Raw genomic sequence first — 24,028 nt, 5'->3', positions numbered from 1 at the left:
CTAAATATAATAAACTTATTATAATATAAAATAATGTGGGATACTTTCTCGATGGTTCGTCAGTGGATGGGTTTGAAAAAAATCGGTAGGTCTACATCATACATAAAAAAATTCTCACTCGCACAAACACAATTCTTGTATAGAAATAAATATAATATCAAATTAGAATTTCGTTAGGACAAGATTGAACGAAAAAACCTATATGCATTAATGTTTATTTATGTAAGAACCACACAAGAGTCAACTGCCCAGAGTCGAATCGAAATCAATACCCCAAAAAACACTTGAAAGAATCAAAATGTATCTTGCAGTTAACAAAATGCAGAGGTAAGTACCACCATTCAAATTACACCTTTGTAATAGAAAAACAAAATGAAAAACATTGCATTTCGCAAATTATACAAAATTTCTAAAACGGTACCTACCTAACTATTCAAGCCTAATTCTTATTAATTAAATAATTATTATTTAAAACTGCGTTTAAAGTTGGTAGATTAATTTCTACAAAAAACAAATTTCGACTAGTATGAATTTAGTTAATAGATCAGAGAAAGGCAATATTTTTGGAAAATTACTAAATCGCGTACAATATTCACAGTATTCTCGTTAATTAATTCAGAAATTATACCAACTCAAATATCTAATCATAATATATACATAATGCAAAATAATCAAGCATTTTCTTATTCGGAATGCTGAAGTTATATCTGAGTAACTTGAAAAAGTTTTTAATAATCTCAAATAGAGTGAGTTACGTAACAGTGCAGTATTGAAACAAAACAATTCATTGCCCTTAATAACATTGCATCACACGGTATAAATATTACATAAACTCGATTCCTATCCTCATCCAAAGGTAGCCAATCAGGGCCAGCCCCGTGCGGGCGCAACTGGAGTAGTCGCTCTGGGCGCCAACTTGCCAAGGCTAACACCTTATACACCGCCAGGCGCCGTTTGGCTCAGGGCCGGCCCTCTAACCAATCTTATTATTATTATTCAACCTTCCAAATGGTAGGTTTGTTTATTTTATCGCTGCCAGAGTCAGTGTAGTCAAATGCAGTCATGTTAGAGAGTTGAGACAGCTTCCGATATGTTTTGGAACTTGCAGTACAAATGAGGTATATCCCAATATACATATTCAGTAATTTATCTGGTAAAATTTTCAAAAGTTCCTGATTGTTTGAACAAAACGATCACAGTACGCTACATTTGGTAAAATTTATTTGTAACCAATGCATGCGGCCAGCAGTGACAAAACTGAGTAACAATATGAATGAATTATTATTTGTTTTATCATCTGACATGGAATTTGAACGCACATGCAAGAATGAAGTCACTGTTGATTTGGGTGCTAAGGCTGATCCAGCAAATTATATGAAACTGTCGTTTACCTTCCCAGAAGCTGAATTATTGTAAAAACTTGTTTGCTAATGGAAAGGGAGGTGTTTAACAGTGAGCAAAGCAAAAGAGATAACCTACGCATGTAAATTGTTGTATGGTATTATTTAAAATCTTACTATAATATAAAAATACAAAACACAATGTTTATGTTCTTCAATCATTTTCAAAAGGCTGCACGACAAAATGGCATGCTGGTAAGATTGACGTTGAACAAACTAGAATAAAGCTCTCCTGCCTTCGCAATGATTTGCACATGTAATTTTATAACTTTAACTACCGAATAAACATTGACGATCTCAGAGACCATGCCAGGCAAGGAAAGCCAGGGCAAACAGATACAATGAAACCTGCAAACAAGGTAACGCGTAAAAAATTTTCAAGCTAAAAATGTTGTAATATCAAATAATTGAATTTTCATCCAATGAAACATCATTTTTCCTATATGCACAGTATCATTAGGAAGTTTTTGAAAAGTCAACATTCTTTCACAATTATATACTCATACATTTGATGACTATTGAAAATAAAACACTTTCTCTCCCATATATCTACCTAAGATGATAATGCAACTACTGGATGAATGAGCGAACGTCTAACCCATTGAACCTCATAGGCCAGCAAACTGACCCGAAGTTGACAATATTATGAGAGTCAGACTATCAGACTCTATAATAAAAATTAAAAAAAAAAAACTGTCTTGAAGAAACTACAACTAATACAACCGAATGGTTGACCAAAAATAGACTATATGTTTGTATTTCATGATTCTTTTCAGGGAGCCAAAGCCGACTGTGTAAAGTAAACAACAAAAATGGAACTTATCAGAAGTAAATGCATGGCAGGTGGGTATAAACACATTAAAATGCCAAAAAGACTTGCGATTCCGGTTACAATATTGAATGACAATACCTCACCAGGCAAAATCATTTCAGAACATAGATAAAAAAAAAAATCTCTCTACAAAAACCGTCAGAGATTTATTCAATTAAAATATAAGGGAGGTAAGGCTAATTTACTGTTGAACAAAAACACACAAGGAAAAAACTGTTGTCATTCAGAATTTCCTCACTTTGCATTAATTTTCTATTGATTCAGTAACGTCCTATAATATTTTAAGTCCCGAGATTTAACTAATGGTACAGCTTGAATAATGTATTACCATTAGATGGTATTTGAAAATAATGATAAATCTATAATACAACACAATACATTCAAAATAAATAGGTGTATTTACAATACCATAAATGTGAACTAACTATTCTAAGCATAATTGACTACATCAATTTCCTACACCAAATTTGTCAATAATATCTCGGTAAGATAATATATTAACATAGAAATGTAGTATCTAATCAACTGCATCCTCGGACATTATTCTATATAGTTTGTACACCACTTTCCCACATGAATATGATTTCATTAAACTCGTTAGTTAGGAACTACAACCAAAACACAACAAATAAAATTGTTTAAAAAAGCTTTTACGTTACATTCCCTACTCACGAGAGAGTAAAAATATTCATCACAGATGAAATTTTAAGTTAGCTGCATACTCCACTCCATCTGTAGCTGATTTTTGCCTCTACAAGTGCAATGTTGCCATGTGATCAGTCATGTCAGATTCCATATAAAATCAGGATTATAGTGAGCTAAAAGATTCTTTTGTGAATTTGACCTGAATTGAATTACGTAATTCAATAGTGAATCAGATTCTGCTCTAGACGATTGTGCAGCTATCTCACAGCAATGTAAATATAATTTTTTTCTACTTGAGCGTGCACCGATATTCCAGTACCTTCTGGCTGACACATGATAAGCCACATATTTTATAGTGTCTTATCAGAGGAAAATTTATATAAGATCATTAATACATAAATCAATGCAGCAAATCAAATGATAACTATAATATTTTTTCTGTATAAAACCAAAACAAATCGCAAATATATACAATGAAAATGTAAGGAACTTCATAAAAAGTTTTTTTCCATTTGGGCAGTTATTGTTTATTCTTCCATAATAGTATTATACATATGTACATTTACAAAATTTCACCTCAATATCTAGTTCTGGACAGAATGACCACAATTCACTCAGAATAAAGCTAGAAATACACGGACTGCTAGAAGCAGTCGATATCAGCATCTGCAAGCATTCTGCGTGATTTAAATATCGACTGCATGTAGCAGCCATTTATTCCCAGTCTAAGCTGGACTTTTCCATGACTATTTTCAAGCAAGGATTACAGCCAAGTGTGGAAAAGTGGCGTACAAAACATTTTCATAAACCATCATGTTAAGGGATTAAAACATTTCAAAGGTACAACAAACTTCACTCAATAATAATGTATTTCCGATCATATTTCTCTGTAGTCAGTTATACAATTTCCTATTCATCTTCTATCTTCTATCTTCCTTCTTCACACAATTTCCCCTAACTCTTCAGAGACCTTTGAGTCCAATCTTACACTTGTTATTTACAAACACCTACACTTTAAATTCGTTTCAAAACACACTCACTACATTATTATGTATTTTGTAGTAGGTATTTATTCACCCTATAAGCCAATGTAGCCACTGCATAATATCACAACATTCAAACAATTTGTAACTTACTATAAGGCCGTTGGTGCAGTCCACAGAGGCTGTAATGCTGTGCTTGCCCCAATAAAGAAAAGAAGAAAAGTTACTTCTTATTATATTGGGTATTGCACAGCACGGCTTCTGTAGATTGCACGCGCATGCTATATGCTATCATGCTATAAGGCCATACTGTATTCAAAAAATTATTGTTTGTTTTGGCAGTGATGTGTGGTAGATTTTTTATTATTAAAAATGCATTTTTCACAATAACAAAAACCTTTTTATGCAATTAAAACCATCATTCTGGCTAATTTGAAAGAAGTGAAAAACTGGCTTCTATCATTTATTATTTCAGGATTTGAGAATATATCGACCGTTTGCTGCAATAACGATATAATTCTAAATTAGTAAGTTTTCAGGAAACGAGTTTTTAGTTATTCTAATAATTCGTGAAGGAATAGTGACCCTTACTGTTGTCTTGCGGCAACTTTTGGGAGTTCAAGTATATTGTTGTATCAGTAAAAAGTACAAGTGGAAATGGTTAGTTTTGACCAAATAAGTCAGACGCGGATATTTCTCAGGTTTGATTTATCTAATTTTTGCAGCAAAAGAGCGATATATATATATATATATATATTAGTTGAAGTCCCCGGCGTTACCCGGGTTATAAGAAATCAGATTTACACAGTGATTTTCTTCTTATTTTAAGTATCAAAATTCTTTTTTAAGGGGTGGGAAATGGGGATAGGGTGGTATTTAGAAATCTCACATGGACAGTGACCTTTCTCTTGTTTTGATGTTCAAGTGTGCAAAATTTCATCAATCTCGGAATAAATCTGCAGATTTGTATAAAAATCAAACTCACGCCACCCGCCACAGACACTCTTCATTATACAGGGTGTATCGACACGTACCCGACAAACTTTAACCAGCTATTCCTTAGCACATTTGGAGTAAAAAATGTTATGGGCACTTTGCTGTCCGGTAACATTTTTTTTTAATAAAAAATTTATTATTCATATTTTCACCACGTGTCACCAATGTTTTATCCTTTGTCAAAGTTTGAAAACCCATCTGGCAATATTTTGTTCGAGTTTCGTTGAATAATGTACGTACGTACCTACGTTGGCGCGCTTTTACAATCACAACGAAATGGCACGGCACCATTCATCTCTTTTTTAACTATTATTATTTAGTGTGTTTAAAAGAGCGAGGACACTTTTTGACACACTTGCCAATAACAGCTGTTGAACACGAGATACAATGCAAATGACAGGGACAGAGTGTGGATTTTTTTTTTATTTTTTGTTTTTAATCGAAAAGAAATGTTACCGGACAGCAAAGCGCCCATAACATTTTTTACTCCAAATGTGCTGAGGAATAGCTGGGTAAAGTTTGTCGGGTACTTGCCGATACACCCTGTATAAATGGATAGATAGATGTATGTAACAACACATTCGGGAGTTTACAAACCGACATAGTCCAATACAAAGTAAAAATATATAAAACAAAATTAATACTTAATAGTGAAATTGTCACATTAGAGGTATTACCGGTTCACTGCACTATAAATTTTCACATGTAATTCGATGTCTGGTTTGTATGGTTTGATTAAAAATATAATATTCAATTTCTCATCAATAGAGGTCACTGACTTATTTACGTGAATAGCGAAAAATCTATAAAATACCTACAAATACACGTTCAAAGTCTGAAAGGTAAAAGCCACGTAATTTGATTTTGGTTATTGTGATAAATGCAAAATTCTAATGTAAAATTTTATTATTGGTTTCTACTTAATAATTATTTAATTACCATTAACGTCTATAATTAACAATTTACAAGGAATTTCCGAAAAGCAATAGAAATGCCAATAAATCGGGTGTCCCTAAACACATAAACACAAAAAAAAACATCATTGAAAAATATTTAAAACAAAAAGTGAACCTTACAAGATGTCAATGAAAGATGCTGCAATTTAATAAAATAATGTTTGAGCTATGATTAACAATAAGAACTATAAATAATTCTTAATAGAATTGTTATAACTACGACAACTTTACGAGATTACAACAATTTACAATAATAATTATAGTCCAAGGTAAGAGCAAAGTGAGAATGTGCAAAACAAAACAAAGATGATGAGAGCCATAGCCACCCACGCTGGAATGGACCCTGAAACAAAAATACATCAATTAAAAAGATAGGAATATGCTGTTTATTAGAATATATTTGAACATGTAGAATATTCAGTTGAATTCGGTTAATTCAAACCCTGATAAATATAACAAAAAAGCATACTTAAAACAAAATTTCGTTAAAAAGAGATTGCAGAAAAAATTTACAATACAATTTTAAATAAAATATACAGTCAATAAAAATTTCGGCAACATATTATGCATTATTTGACTGATTTTGGTAATTTCTTTGGAGAAAACTTGTAGAAATTACACAACATGATGGTATGAAGGCCAAAATATAAAATAGTAAAGCATAATGAATCGTACTTCTGTTGGGCAAGCTGTGAATGCAGACTCGGTTGTCCACGGAGATGGAGACGACAGCAGCCTCGGAGCGGCTGGTGATGGCTGGCCCGTCCCCGCTGACGGGCAGGAACTCCAGCCCCGTGATGAACATGGAGTGCGCGCCCTGGATGTGCAGAACCCTCTGCAAATAGCAAATTATAAATTAAAATATAGTTAAGGTAAAATAAACGGCATCACAAACACAAAAGTATTTGTATTCTCAAAGGAGTATAAAGGTCATTATTTCTTGGAAACTCCTTTTGATTGTTGTTTTTCGTGTGGACTATGTTTATAAGAGGTTAAAATGAGCCAGAAATCATCAAATATATATGTCAAAGACACAACAAAGCAAAACAACATAAAAATAATCAGAATATTTGTGACATGTTATTTTACAGTCATATTTTCTTGGAGAATAACGAAAAGTGGGGAACTATCATAAGCCCACATACAGGGTGCACAATCCATAGAGGCTAAAGACAAAGCCTCAACAAAAGATGGTTAGTAGGGTATTCACTGCTTTAAAGTCTCTAGCATGACACACATTAAAGTGCTCCGTAAGGTAAGCATAATTTTCTACTGCACGTAGTTAGCAATAGTCTGGAGTTATTTGTACTTCTCAAGAATTGAACTTATAACTCAGCATCAAACGCATTGACCACTAAAATACGGACGTTGTAGTGGTTATTTGAAACAAACACTCATTTTGAATTGAATGCAAAGCAAGACAATGACTTTTTTAATAATTGTTTTCAGAAAAGCAGCTACAAAACAATAATATCAGATTACTTTCAAAGTACACTTTTGTAGATTATTGTACAACAGTTTGTTATTGAAATAAAAAACCGTGGCAATGAATTGCGAAATAACGGTTCCGGTTTGTAGATTTATTAACATTGCGCCATTCTGTTAAAGAGGTGAAATGTTAACAACATTAATATGTATTTATTTCAAGGCATGTTTTGGGTACAAATTTATAAATTTTTTATGCTTTGACTGCGCAAGTGGGCTTGGCCATCAGTTTTTGTATAACTAAGGTAATTTCAAGAAAAGTTTCAATTCGGAATGGTCGTGTTTCCTCAGTGCGATACTGCAAGTATCTTCCACTATGGACAATGGATATGCAAAATTATGAATTAAAATTACATAATTACGTACATTATGTAAAATACATTTTCTTCAAGGTGGCGTTATCTACTTAAGTTCCAGCATTTTATGAATATTGATTAATCTTTGTGATTATTTGGCAAATGTTTTTACAATGTCATTATATTTAAGTATCAGTTTTGCAGATAATACTTGATACAATTTTGCGAATCAGAATATCATCAAGGTTATTTGAAATTAAATATAATTAAACAGTTCATGTATTTAATTAAATTGATAACGATAAGAAAAGAAGATTTACAACTTTACGAGCTACAAAGCTGTAAGATGAATGAGGCTATTAAATTTATACTCATGGTAGGAGTGGAATTATTTATAAATCAGAGAAGGACAAATTATCCAATGCAATAAAAATTTTAAAATAAAGAGGATGACAGAACAAAAAACTTTATAACTAGATTATCATTACATATTTACTACCTGGGTTTGATTGAGTTTCAATTCTTATTGTGAAATTTTTTTCTGATCTTCTTTATAAATAAAAATGTATACATTCGTTTGTTCCACAGACATAGGAATTAACACATTGTTTGCGGGAGACGCTTAAAAGCGTCTTTTGCGTACTGTTGGTAGAGAGCGGGAAACGCTGAAAAGCGTTTTTCGTATTTGTACACTATTGGTAAAGCGCGGGAGACGCCAAAATGCGTTGTAGGTACACTTAGAGTAACAATATATTACGAGTAACGTATGATGTTGGTTACTCTGTGAAGTAAAAATTATGCGTCAGCTCTCGTGACACGTGTACTAGGTACCTGGCAATTCGTGGAATTGAGTCGGGTGGCCGGTTGACTGTGGTCATAAAACATGCACTTGAAATAAAATAACTGTAAGATAAATATTTCGTTTTTTTTTTAAATCTTTATATTTCTTCATTGTTAAAGCGATATTGTTTCGTTCAAGACGTTCTCTATTTTCTTTTCTGTCTACATTCCGCTTTAAAAATTTCGTACAAAGTATTTGTGTGCTGTGCTCGAAAATTTATTTGTTACATAATAAAGGGATATTTTTTCATAAAAAATACCCTATAAAATGGACTACGGTAATAATCGATTACAATAAATATATGAAAGGCATTGACCTAGCAGACCAATATCTTTCGTATTATTCTATTTTACGAAAAACCACTAAATGGACAAAAAGGCTAGCGATGTATACAGGGTGTCTGGAAACTCGTAGTACAAGCGGGAAACTGGTGAATCTACATCACATTTGGAGTCGATTTTGTAGTATATATTTTTTTTATTTGAGCTTTCGTTATCGAGTAAATCGAGTTTGAAGTTGATTTTTTTTTTTTTTTTTTTTAATCAAATTCTTATAAATTATTACTGAAGATCAAAGTACCCAACTAATTAAAATTATTTGAAAGTAAAACAAATGAAGAAACTCGGATTTGAAGCATTATTTTGAAATCACCCTTCATTTAACCCGGTGTAATCATAAAATATTTCTGCTCTGCAGGGTTAAAACATCTGTTATTCAACCCTAAACACCAGAAAAAACTTTAACCCTAAAATAGCCGAAAAATATTTTTTTTTGGTTTTTTTTTTTTTTTGAAAATGCTCAAATCAAAAACTTTATGTTTTTTTGGGTTCCCCATGTGGTGTAGATTCTCCAGTTTCCCGCTTGTACTACGAGTTTCCGGACACCGTGTATAATAAATTGTGCATTATTCAACTCATTTGTTGTGTACAACTCCGTAAAAGAAAGGAAAATAAAATATAAACAATTTTTTAAGGAAATCGCAGAGCACTGGGTGGCTGATCAGATTTCGTCAGATAATAGTCAAGACCCGGAACCAACACCATCAACATCTGGTATCCGAAAAAAATCTTCAAAATCTGATCCTCCAGGAAGACTATCGATGGATATGCGAAAACATATATTGGAAAAGATTGAAGGCCCTGGTAAAATAAGAATCTGCGAAAGCGATGTCGTGTGTGCGCGGTACACAAAATACTTAGCGAAACCCGGTACGTGTGTAAATTCTATGATGTACCTTTACATGAAGGGAATTGTTTCCAACGATTTCATACTTTCAAACAATATTAGTGTTTAGTGGTGTGTATTTAAAAAAATATATATACTTTGTTGAATGTGCATAAAATGACTAAATAGACAATACAACAAAAGTGTAGTTTTTTTAATTTTTTTTTAATTTAAACTTATATATCGTAATTGTTTCTTCAAAAATATAAAAATTTGTGACCAGATCATAATAAAAAATTTCAAATAAGGTAAAATACTGAAAATTTTATTTAAATTTGATCAATAGTTCAGAAGTTATAGCTATTTTACATGAAACGGAATTTTGCGCGCGAACATGATAAAAATTGCCCGCTTTACGGCGTAGATTGATTGAAAAACCCCCCGCAAACATTGTGTTACTAGACGAGAAGATAATGGCGAGGGGTAAAATCAACTGTTGAAGAACGAAGGGGGTGAAGCTGACTGTGATTTGTCAATAAATCAATCTGACAGTAAATAGGCATCTCGCATTATAATATCACCATTTACTTCTTAAAAGTAAAATCTGCTTTTGAATGAATAGACATTTTTACATGGGAGCGCGAATTACTCGCCACGTTATGAATAAATTTGCGAAGTCCAAATTCGGCAAAAAAATTCGGTTCTATTTTCAGAGTCGAATATTTCGTTTAAGTATTTAGTTAAGACACTTTTATAAATGTTCATAATTTACTTCCCAGCAACCAACCAGCTTTGTGTTTCGCGTTCAGACGTTTCTCGATGTGATAGTATATTATGTTTCTACAACTGATCCATATTATACGATGTGAATATGCTTAAAATAAAGTAAAATAATGCTTATATATGGAATGTAATACGACAATTGGGTTTATTCTCTTTTTCACATCTATTTTTACAAGTTTTCATAGCACAAGTCAACATTTTGCCGTGTTATTTCGTAAAATGAACCGATGATGCCTCGACCATAGTTCGCACAAGAATGATGACGTCACGTTTTCAAATTTCACTTGAGGCCATACGCGAGCACAGCCGGCTCCAATGGAACCGGTATGGGGAGTGGGGATAATACGCTTTTAATCACTTAGGGCAGGTCTACTAATATTCATATGTCTATGGTTTGTTCAAAATCTTAAATCTCCAAATTCTTCACCGATTTGCTTTGAAATTTTGATACAATGTTGCATTAAAATTCGCAGGTGTTTTTATATACCTATATTATATAGATGTCACCTGTGACAGGAAAAAACATCATTTTTTTGAAAAACAGCCCCATCTGTTGGACGTAAAAGCAATATGGGCTATTGTTTCTCTATCTGCTTCTAACCGTCTGGAGCCAGTGAGACTATGGCATCCCCATTTGGGGTATGTTGTGAGGCTGAAGGTAGTGGGGACAGGAAGGAGTGAGGGAAGAGGAAGGTGGGGAAGTACCTAGTAACCAAACACAGCCAAAACCATTTCAATTCTGTATGGTGGTCCTTACACCAGGGCAATATGTACTGAGAGTATCTTCCACTCTGCAACGTGCCGCAAGAATACTATAATATTATTTTAATTGAGTAAACTATGATATAATACAAATTAATATAATAAAATTACTTGCGCACGCCGGGATTTGAACCCGCTACCTCCGGCTTGCAATTCGAGAGCCTTACCCCTCGACCACGGAAGCCGTCAATGCTGAGTTTATTTGTGTTGTGGATGAAATAAAAAAGAAAGATTTCCACCTGATACTTTATGCATACATATAATGTATTTTCAGATAAGAAAATATCCATGTTACCGTTACCTAATAATATTAACAATAATTTTTTATGAAACATTAACAGAATTAGTGTTACTAAAACGCATTTGTTATTAATAATTAACGTCCCATTAAAAATTAAAACCACTTATTTACAAATCAGGCTGGTAACTTTACGAAATCAATGATTTATGACTGAATAAAAGTTGTGGGTTCAATCACACCTTTATCAGATGCAAAATACATTGATAAAATAACTTCAACTGAAATTAATAAACATTTTTTTTCAAGAATCATGCATGACAAGCCAAATCGTTTTGCTATAATCAACATTCCATATAGATATTGAAATATGGTGTCGACTCTCCCGACATAAGTTCAAGAACCCAGATAATAATTAAAGATATGTATGTATTATATTTGATACCTATTTGAATGATGTTTAAAATATACATATTTCACTTTTGATTCGGTAATGAATGAATGCAAATCATGGAAGCGGAAATTAACCCACTTCCGATCTAACTGAAACTCAGCAAATGGAGCCATTGTCGATGACAATGCATTCTATCAACTTTTGGTGACAATCACATACACAGACGCCGGAAAATAAGCATTTAAATAAATAAATAAATTTGAAATGAAACGAAATTACAGCAACTTTAAGATTGAAACTGAAACCACTCGACTGAACAAAAAACACCATATATTTATAATTATTTCAGAAACTACACTATTTAATATATTTATAATTACTGTATATTATCCATACTACTAAATTTTAATAATATGTAAATGAAATCCTCAGCACGGGAGATCCCAGTGAGGATATCATTATATCTATTTGTTACAAAAAAAAGAAGATAATAAAACACTTATTGTAATTATGATTATATTATTAAATACAAAATAAATATCAGTCCTACGATCGTTGCGTGACAAGGTCGGTAACGCAATTGACTCCGGTCCCCGAGAAATTATTTTAGTTTGGTTAAGTTTTAAGACAATTTAAAACTGATATATTATAGTTAAAATACCACGTTTTGTACAGGTTGATTTTTTATTACATTAATGCTACACAAGAGCGAAATAATATCCCACAGGGCATGTGTCATCTTTGGAGATGCTTTGTGGAGCGTCTTTTAGAGGAAAGGAAGGAATGAATCCAGGTCTTTAAGAGATTCATGTTGTAAAAGGGAGGAAACACAGAGATCAGCTAAGCTGTTGAACACAAGTGACAGGTGACAAGTGTCAACCGTGTACTAATATTAGCCACGCATTTAGCATGATTCCCGACTGCCGAAGAGATCAATGACACTAGTTCCTCGGAGCATCTTCCATTGAAATACAGGTAGTACAAAGATTACTACGGTTAAACAGAAGTGAAAATAAATAAATATTACCTGTAAACTAAATGCGACGTATATTGAGACAGATCCGCTGAACATGGTCCCCACGGCAATGAACCTGCCGTCGTCCCGCACGGCTAGGGCGGACAGACTCTCGTCCACTGTGGTGCCCTTAATCAGGCTCCCGTCCGTCGGCCGCCAGCACTGGATCAGCCCTTTCTGCTTGCCCGTCCTGCCTAGTGGGTTGGCCAGCGTGAACAGGCAGCACTCACCCTTCTCATTTTCCAGCGGGGCGAACCTGGAATTGATAAAAATACTTAATTTACGAATATCACTGTCCAAAGACAGATAAATGAGAGAGAAAGGATATATTTTGTTTCTGAATGGTTGTCTGTTCAAACCACGGTTGGAAAAACAAATCACCTTGTTGTGGACCCAACTATTGAATTGGCAGGGTTCTCTCGCCCTTGGAACGCGTTTACTTCACTAAACTGCATCCCGTGAAGTCAAAGTCGCTATGATGCACAAATAGGGACTAAAGGATTCTGAATTGTGAGAATGTGGTCAAATTAAAATGGAACACATTGTCTCCCCAAATGACTCCCGATGCCACTGACTGACTAAATAACTTCGGAGTCCCACTTTGACCTCCACAAACTCTTGACCACCATATATGAAGAAGAAAAACTAGTACAATTCTGAGAGTAAGAAAATTGTTCATGCAAAAAAATTGCAGCAAAGATCTACATCCATCCATATTCCCTTTGTCACATAGGTTATTCAGATAATAGTCTTGTTCATGCTGGCTTTGTATTGCATGTAATTTGTATTCTTGTATATACATAGATATGCACCGGTGAATAATATTCAGCAAAAGCATTTAGGACGGGTTGTTTCGGAGAATCTGAACAATTCATCAAATTTCAACGTTCATTTTCAAGTTCTCTGAAAGATTTTTTCAAGTTCTGTTTTTATTTCAGTTTTGTCAAGCAACTAGCCTACAATGATATAAAAACAGAACTTGAATAAGTCTTTCGCAGAACCCGAAAATGAACATTGAAATTTGATGAATTGTTCAAATCCTCCGAAACAACCCGTCCTTAATCTTATTTCTACTGCATTATTCACAAATGATTACATATTTCTGATATTATAAGTAATATCTACATATAAAATCGTTATTTCTGAAAATAGGTGGGAATATTGTACAGAAACTTTTCTTATGAATTGTGACTCATAAAAAAATTATTGTTTCTTCTCAGAATGATAAATAAAGTCAAATACACGACAGAACCTTTTTGATTACATCTACTTGAATTTCACTTTTGTTTTTGTGAATGAATGAATGAATGTAATGCTTAAATTTGGAAATTAACACACTTTCCGACATCCGATCGAATCTAAACTCGGCAGAGAGACATTGTCGATGACAATGCATTCTATCATCTTTTGGCGGCAATCATGCGTACACACGTGGACATATGAGTCGTGTAATTTCTATACCCGCTATATCAACTTTCATTGATTTGGAGAAAACCGCAAAAAACTGTCACATCTCTAGCGTACATAAGTAAATGCATTACAATTTTTTATATAATGAATTGGAGTAATAAAATTTCGAAAAGCATTTATTTTTCTATATATGTCTAGCAATAATTAAGTAATTTCGATAAATAAAATGGATATAGCGGATTTTGATACTCACTTCGTGATTTTGAAAGTCAACTGAGCCGACATGGCGGGTTTAGAAACTCACGCGCAGATCATTTTGACACACGAGCGTGGCGTCAGAGCGGCGGCCATATTGTATTTTGGCAAAATAACTGCTTGTGATTCGTTGAATCCGATATAGCGGGTTTTGATAGTAACTTTCTGTATGATATAGCGGATTTGGTTTCTCACTCGCAGTTTAAACATGGTTTTTGGTCGCGATAAGGAGGGTTTTGAAACTCAATTTTAGGCTCCTCTTGTTGCTCGCAAAAATGTGAACAAGATGTCATACTCAGATCATTTTGTCAAAAAATCGGATATAGCGGGTATAGAAATTATAGGATTCATATATGCATTTCACTGAAATCGAATGACATTACAGCAGTTAATATACTAAATAAATGTCAGTTCTACACATTCAGGATTTGTTTCAGTCGTTAGCATGGTTCACTGCAGTCTTTTGTTCAATCCTCAGTCCAACCGAAAAAATATATATTTTTAAATTATTAATACAAATAGATGTATAATAGTAAAAAGTTTTGTTTTTTGAAGCAAAATTAAATGATATTTATTTATTCAATCACTTAACCTTTCAATACCAGAGTTTCTCCTGAGGAACATGAACAAAAAATTAATATCTCTTGATTTTGTTAAACAAATCGCCCCGTATTTTGCATACCGCTTGTGAAGGATATTACTCAAGCGAGTCTATTTTTTATGCTAGGTTGCAACCTATATTCCAGCAACAAATACTGTAAATATCATGATCCCGTTTTGGCTGTTTTGCTTGGACTGGGATCCATTATTATTTTTATGTTATCTTTACATTTATGCATGTTACACTGTAAATTAATATATTTTCAAATTAAACAATTGTTTGTGCGATATGTTGTTTTACCTTGTTAGTAAAAAATAACCCTTAGAGACCTAAAAATAATAAAAACCAAATTGGAAAAAAATCTAAATTAGCGAGTGAAAAAAAAAAAGTACACACCGACAAATTAAAGCGATGCAATACGTCGTGTAATATTTTAAATTGAGCCGCTATCAATAACAACCCTTAAGTAGATGGTGATAAGATTTAAATTCCCGTTTAACACCATCCGCCTGTTTTGATTTATGCAAGAAAAAAACATGGCCAAAAAGTGCCTTTTATTTTATTTTGTGGATGTTCAGGCATAAAAATTTAATTTTTTTTCGATCATTTTATAGATGTATTAATTTGCCACATTATACAATAAAATCATAACTGAAAATGGGTACGTAAGTAGGAGATTTTGAACTTTAAAGCAGTTTTCATAGGCCTTATACATTGTTTTTTTCTGGGCTTATAAAAAGACTTATCTAAAAAATACTCTATGATTTCAAAGGGCAGGATGTATTCTACTCGCAGTATTTAATTAAAGCATCTGAAACATTCCTAGGCGACCAAATTTTCAAACCAAAAACACATGATTTTGCATTACTACGTATGGCATCGCCTTAAAAATAATTCCTTAAGGTGTTATCAAGCTTAAAATATGGTTTATATGTGAAAATAAAAATGCGGTGCTAAAAGGGTTAAATTCACTTTCAACTTTTTTTTCCTAAATAGAAAGATAAACGTTCTGGGGTTATGAATAACTTGACAATATTTGAAAAGCTCATCATCATAAGGGGAAAATTTTGCTTGTGAATTGATGAATTACTAGGAATTGAGTCCACTAACCGGTTGATTATGGATGTGTTGTTTACATTTCGTGACAGTTGTTTTGCTTTACAGAGTATTAATGAGTTGCCTCACTATATCATAGAAGGGTGAAACGAATTGAATGATCTTCATAAGAGCTTTGGGATCCCAACCTTACACCACGATGAATGTAAAAAAATTAAACTTACTTGGATTTTTTATAGAGATATTTAGTTCCGTTGGGGGGCTGGCATGCCAACTTGACCACCTGCTTCCCCGTATCCATGGACCAGATTACTGCGAATCCATCCTTCGCCGTGCTGACGAGCAATCGGTCCGATGGACTGAAGTCTACATCGTCTATCTGGAAAATAAAATCAAAATAATGTTTAACCTTTTGGGCATGTTGTTATATTTTAAAACAATGTTCCTCCCATCCCTTATGCACTGGCAAATCTAATAAAATCACATTTATGCATTATATACATACAGAGATGTCTTAAGCGTTAATATCAGTGGATGTACAAGTTCAGCAGACCATTCAACCAGAGTGGTAGAGACTATGTTCAGAATCGTAAAGTTGCTTGAAATTGCATTAGCTGTGTTTGGAGACCACATTTGACTCTAAGCCAGTGGATGCTAATGTGGATGATCTATAGCAGTAGTTTTCAAAGTGGGGTCGCAAAACATCAATAATTAAAATTAGAAAAATGTATTTTATATCATGACAAGCTAACAATGGTTACAATTTTTTCAGAAGAAGTAGGGCATGAACAGAAATACAAATTAATGCAACGGGTGAGCTTGTTGTCGAACCTTGGTTCTGTGTTCAAGACACAGAGTATTAGGTCATCTTTCAATTATAGTTTTTTTACTATATTTCTATCTCATCCATGGAAGAAAAGTGCTGTTTGCGCCGATGACAGCGAATTTGTTGTTAAATAAGGAATCTGTTTATTAATTGGCAATGGATTTTGTTCCCGACCCCCTTCCTCGATTCCATTCCCCGTTTTCCGGGCGTTCAGTCGACAATTACCGCCCGCGACGATCAAAAAAGTATAATTGTACATCATAACTAATTGCATCAAATGTTATTACAAACGCAAATTAAACCCGCATCACATATTATAATAATAAGATAATTTATGCAGTGCAATATAAAAACAAAGTGAATATCCATACCGAGCAGCACCCCAATTTCACCTACTGAAAGTACCTTTCACCATATAAAATTCTTTGCCAGCACAACAAATAGAATTACTTTTGTCGTTTGAATTGAGCCTAAACAAGTGGTCTTGTACAAAGACTGATATTTATCAGAAGTGTACACAATTTAACATTTGAAAAGGTTGAGAGAGTCATTTATGTGGAAATTTTTGTATTACTAAAAAGGGGTTGAGCATTCAAACAGTTTGAAAACCGCTGATCTATAGAATCACCTAAATGTTGTGAGCCTGAAGGAAGTGGAGAGAGGAAAAAGACAGAGAAAGGAGAATTACCTGGCAATTCAGATCTGGTAAATAAATATAATACTAACTATAATAAAAAGCGCCCTCGAGGTGATTTTTTACAAAAACAAGTTATCCAATTATTATTATTATTATTATAACAATTAATGCCACTTTGTACCAGGGTGACACTGAGAGTATCTTCCACTGTTGAACTATTAGTTGATGCAAGCGTCTCTAGGAGAAATTAAATATATTACATCATTATTGCTTTTTTGTTCTTTCAACAGTTGTGAGGTAATTGAAATGAGGTCAACACATCACTAACTATAATAAAACTAAATAAATAAATTATTTCCCAGATAATAAAAACATTATTGCATCAAAAGAAGCCATTTTAATAATTCCAAATACGTAATGTAAGCAGAAGAAAATAATCTCCAACTTATTCTTTGACTTTTTATCCAATTATGTGCTATTTTGGGAAAACTTCAAATGTTGAGTTATTGATTTCTAAATCTCATATGCATCTATATTAAGTTAAATACACAATTAAGACATTTACCTCATCAGACTTTATAAGTTTTTTCTTTCCTAATTTTGAAATTGTCACACAAGTCCGCACAAGAAAAAAATACTATTTAATTATGAAAGTTCCTACTTGCACGACACATTGATATTTCAGTACTAGTTTCTCGCTAACAGCGATGGTAACACCATACATTTCTTGATTTGTAATTTACTTAAAACACGGCGAATAGAGAAAAAGTTGACAGAACTAGATACAACAATATTTTTGAAATGTGCTCAAATTAAGCTCTTGGTTACATGTACTAAGGAAATAAAGCCACCAATGTTTGAAGGTTATTGTTCTATGGCGAAATAAAAGAAATTGGAGGTGCGACATTCCATATCAAGATTCCTGCCTGAGTTAACCAACTTAACTTACATAATATGAGAAGAATATTTATTACATTTCCTACCTTGCCTACAACAACAATTGAGACGATTGGTTACTGCGTAAAAATGTCAGCATGTAAGGCAGGACTTTTGAGATAAACATTGGCTTGCACAGTCCAAAATTAACTAAAGAAATGTTACATTGAGCCCAAAATTGACAAAACAAAGGGTATATATATTGAGATATTGTTGGTTTTATGTCACTAATAATGTGAGGAAACTTAACTTAAATACAATCAAAATTACTTTACCTCTTTGGAATGGCCATGTATATCAAACTTTTTCTTTAATTGAGGGAATTGCCAAACTCTTATGTGTCCATCTGTTCCTCCCGTCGCCATCAGTTTTCCCTTGTGGCTGATTTTCACTACTCTTTGTAGCGGTTCATTTCTAAAATAAAAACAAAATATCAATAAATAATATTGAATAGAAACCTAGATTGCGAATGATAAGACTGCGAGGCAAACAGAATTTTTTATATAAGTCATAACATATCCACTACTAGATGAAAGCCTCCCTAGACTTCTTTCATGTTATTGGCATTGAAAAATGATGTTTAACACAACACGCTGCCCAGGCAGATTGGTGTGCGATAGCATATGAAAATATTTTTATTGACACTTTTTTAACACTGTGAACAGAAAAATTCATGTTAATGTAAGGTCCAGTCTTATCTCTACACTAAGAGTCGTCAGAAATGTCTAAGCGAGGCAAGAATTAAATAATAATTATGACAGAAGTGTTTGTTTACTCACCCAAAATCTGTTTGTATACTATCTGCTGCTCTTATTTCAAAGTTAATCCGTTTCTCCGAGAAGTGGTTACTGTTATTATCTTTTTCTTTACTACTACTACTAGTCTCTTCCTCTTTCTCCTTGCTAAGGGTATTTCTACGCTTCCGTAGGAAATTGTTAGTACTCTCGGCTTTGACGCTTCCTCGTCTCAACTCTGAAGCATTCACTAGTTTTAAATTAACATTGTATAATTGGCAATGGCTCTCCTGGCCCGCTACGAGGTACATGCTGCGCTTTAAGCTGACCGCAGAACAGTTCATAACAACACTCGGTCCCGTTTCATGTCTGATTATCTCTTCTGCAATGAACCTTTCACTATCATGGGACAGTTCAAATATTTCCTGAAATGATAAAGTAAATTTAGTAACATTTGAGACAATAGGTTGGAAAGCATATGTTGACAATTAACACAGGAAATACTCACAAATCCATTCGCAACTCCTGTCTTTGAGGATCCTCCACCACCAGCAACTAGTACATGGCGACTTGTTAACATTTGTAAGGTGTACAGAGGGAAATTAACCCGAGCTAAAAGCCCATCACTTCGTCTTGTTGGTGCCATATTGTAGATGTCAGGGGTCTTATGTTTTCAAACCGTAACTTTTAGACACAAACATAAGGTCGTTGAATGTATCCTCACAACACATCACCACGTAAGTTGCATTTTTATACGAGACATGAAATTCCAACATGACAAATATGTCAAAGTAGCAATTCAGTCAGATATTTCGCTCTAGCGAATTATACATGAACTAGTTTCTAAAATACACGTCATTCTTTACAGTAATCAAAAGCGTAATCTGCTTTACCACTTGCTTTTCTGTGATCGCAGCGACACTTTCATTACTGCGGGCCGTTGACGTAATTAATCAAATTAGCGGCAACTTTAAAAAATGCTTTATTCGATCTTTGGATGAAAAAGAATTTTTATTTGTTATATTTTACTTACATAACTTGTTAAAAAATAATTGACCGTACCCGACGATACATTATAATTTGGTCGAAGACCGTACCTGTTCGAAAAGCTATTGCAATATACTTAATCCAATAAACACCAAAGATGATTTACTACAAAATTGATCATCATAATATATATTCCATCGAAGATTTTTATCAATTTGATCTTCTAATTTATAGCAGTATAAAATATAAGTACATATATATTTGAAAAACACAGTTTATTTTAAAACACCATAATTTATTTGGTTTTTCCATAATTACTTCCTATTTCTAAAATTATAGTTATTTTTCAAATAAAACACTATTTTTCAAATTATGTCACCCAAATAAAGTTCCAGTTTCGCCAAAACCAGAAAAGGCACCAAAAATATCCATACTAAACATTGTATAATATCAAAATGAATCTAGTTATTTTGTTTATCGTGACGCTACCCCGAGATGCCAACCAAGCGGCCGTTTTGATGTGAAGGTGTTTTATTTATTTTTAAATAACGACTTATTTTTGCATAATTAATAATAAAGAACAACATTCCTTTTTGAATTTATTTTTATCATTAATGTCCTTCTAACTGTAATTCTAGTAGATATTTTTTTAATTGTTGTAGTCAGTTTTCGCAGCTAAAATAATTTTCAAAGTTTTAATTTGTCGGGTCTCCTCAGATCGCACCAAATCTGTGGTACGTCTGCGTGACGTCACCGGTCATAAGGAGCTTGCATTTTATTTCAACAGGCGTTGTATTTTGCATGGCAGCGCTAAAGTGACTATAGTCGTGACGTGTTTCATTCTAAGTTTGGCTTTTAATGTAAAACATTAGGTAAAATGTCAGCATCTCGTCACTAATGTTATTGTATTGTACCATAGTGCAAAAATGCATCCGTGACGCCGTTAAACTTGCCAATTGGTAAAATGCTCCTTAATCACTTAGGTCAACTACATTTTGTTGCAAGTACAATAGTTTAATTTATGTGATCTAATAAATGTTTGATACAAATTTAACCCACATCGTATTTAAATATTGATTACACTTGCGAGTCAACTGCATATTTTATTTAATTATTTGATAGTTTGTAGATTTATTTCCTTTTTGGTATCATTAAGTTAGTATTATTTTGATGAACAATGATAATAACAACGTGTGCATAATTTTGTGTAAAAATATTATTGTGCTATGATGCCGCTCAACTAATTAAAAACTATGGGAAGATTGTTTGACTGTCATGGAACGTAACTGAAGAGTATGGATACTAAATACTTGAATCCTAGTTCCATGAACGTAACCGATTTCCGTTATTTTTCATATTTATTTTAATTATTGAGGGCCTAAATAATGTTTCAATTCTGTCAATACTGTGAAACAACAACGATGAAATCTTTAAAATATAAACAAAACCTGAGTTTCATTTGATCAATCTCCATACAAATGAAATATTGACCTGTGGACTCAGTTCCGTGACCCGTGACTTCGGAATCAACAGAGTCGTGCCAAACAAACAGGTAGTTTTATGTTTTGGTGTTTTATTCACTTGTCAATTACTATTTATAAATTCTAGGTAAAATAATATATAATAAAACATACATATTCATAATCATCGTTGAATATATTTTTTTAAAGCCATATAATCTTAATATATAAAAAAACACCTGTCACTGCATGTATTCGTACACGCTAATCTCCGAAACCGCCTAACCGATTTAAAGGATATTTTGTGAATGTGTATGGTTGGTTCCAGCTTGAAATATTTGATAGTTTTAGACCCGATAGCTGACGCTGTTGACGATATAAAAATAACAAATTTCATTAGAAGTTTAAAAATCTTAACTTCCCTAAATAGAAGGCGGTCTGTGGCAGGACAACGTCTTATAGTATATAAAATGCATTGCAAGTTAAATTCTAACTGGTTTCTAATCTTCAATAAGCCATTCTTACCTATGTAGGTACAAATCTGCATTAATCCAGACTTACCTAGGTACAAATTTGCAATAAGCCATACTACATAGGTACAAATCTGCATTAAGCCATACTTACCTAGGTACAAATCTGCATTAAGCCATACTTACCTATGTACAAATCTGCATTAAGCCATACTTACCTAGGTACAAATCTGCATTAAGCCATACTAATTTAGGTACAATTGGTGTTTTGCCATCAGAAAACTTTATATGTAAAGATTTTCTTCTCATCTAATTTATTTATATCTATAAACAAATATTAGAAGGTCTGGCCCTGGCCAATGGCCTAGTACCGATAGTTAATATTTTATTTTATATCTGTGTGATATTCACGTAATTATATTCACGACATCACCTAACACTGTCTCTATTGTTATTTACGAAATTGCATTTTAATGGCTTTTGGTCTCATTTATGAAATAATACCAGAATAATTGATACTTAATGATTATAATCACAATTTGTGTCAGAAGAAAACGCAGATTTGAAGGCCTTTAAATTTGATAACTCAACTGGATATCTGGAGAATCAAAAAATCTGGTACCAATAATAACAATTCTTAAATAAATTAATAATAGGTACCAAAAAGAAAATCAAACTACATACTATCAAATAATAAAAAAAAATATGCAGTTGACTCGCAAAGTGTAATCAATCTTTAAATACAATATAGGTTAAATTTGTATCAAACATTTATTAGATCACATAAATTATACTACTGTACTTGCAAAAAAATGATCCCCACAACAAAATGTAGTCGACGTAAGCGATTAAGGAGCATTTTACCTATTGGTAAGTTTAACGGCGTCAAGGATGCATTTTTGTACTATGGTACGCAGTGGCGTAGCTAGGTAACCAAGGGCCCTGGGGCAAATTAAAAAATGGGGCCCCACTGCTATGTAAACTGATTAAGTTTTATCAAATAAAAATATGAAATATACCTACAAACACTTTAAAAATGCTAAGCTACTTAAGCTCTTTTTTGTGCACTGCAGACTGCAGGGCAGGTAATAAAAATATTAAACAGTAACAACATAAATTACAATTAATACTTGGTGTAGGTTTGGCTAATAAAACGAAATAGAGAAGATTCAAGGGTTTATTATATAAAGGTCGGGCCTACCAACTGACTAAATAACAATTATATTTACATTTTTTTCCTAGCTTTAGTTTTCGCAAAAGTATCAATGACTTCGTTTAAATCCAGGCTTGATTCGGTTTTATTTTCAATTGCTATAAGCGATAAATGTGTTTGGCCCATCTTATTTCTTAAATTATTTTTAATTTGTTAAATGAACTTTCAGCTGCTGCAGAAGTGACAGGAATTGTAAAGAATAATAACATTGCTGTAAATACTTCCGTTAGGTCGCATTCTAGCACTCCATATTTGCTCATTATTTCCTTACATAATTGGTGAACAGTCCATGCTTGAGTTAGTTGAGGTAAAACTAGATGGTAAATATTAATAAATTGAAGTGAAAAACTAGGGCCTATTATATCTGAATATTTTCTTTGGAATTCGTCACACTTTTGTAATAAAGTTGCTTCATCAACATGTAATAAAAATGTTGGTGTTAGAAAATCGAATACATGACAGACTGCACTCATACCAATAAAACTTGTATCTAATTGAGATATTACTGTGTCTAGTACATTATTGAAAATCTTAATTTTAAATATTCTTTCTCGGTTCGGAAATCGGTGATCAGCAGCTAATTCATCAAAATGTTTTTTTAACTTTTCTTTGCCCTTTTTCTTGAAAATGGGTATCAATACCATATTTTCTTG

General features: G+C 33.0%; 1 protein-coding gene across 1 annotated transcript; it reads right to left on the bottom strand.

Moving 5' to 3' along the window:
• Window positions 1-1,616: 1,616 nt before the first annotated feature.
• Window positions 1,617-20,045, bottom strand: LOC149424667 (guanine nucleotide-exchange factor SEC12). The gene is made up of 7 exons (XM_089630916.1): window positions 19,754-20,045; window positions 19,291-19,670; window positions 18,787-18,925; window positions 16,337-16,491; window positions 12,803-13,046; window positions 6,488-6,647; window positions 1,617-6,155 (listed from the first exon to the last, which is right to left on the bottom strand). The coding sequence occupies exons 1-7, from the start codon at window positions 19,889-19,891 to the stop codon at window positions 6,070-6,072; spliced, it is 1,302 nt and encodes a 433-aa protein (XP_089487042.1). The 5' UTR covers window positions 19,892-20,045; the 3' UTR covers window positions 1,617-6,069.
• Between the last annotated feature and the right edge of the window lie 3,983 nt (window positions 20,046-24,028).

This window comes from Hesperophylax consimilis, chromosome 4 (genome assembly GCF_061612785.1).
Source record: "Hesperophylax consimilis isolate HC1 chromosome 4, BYU_Hcon_1.0, whole genome shotgun sequence".
NCBI classification, from domain to species: domain Eukaryota; kingdom Metazoa; phylum Arthropoda; class Insecta; order Trichoptera; family Limnephilidae; genus Hesperophylax; species Hesperophylax consimilis.
The sequence above is the reverse complement of the archived record's forward strand: the minus strand, read 5'-3'. Positions and strand labels throughout refer to the sequence as shown.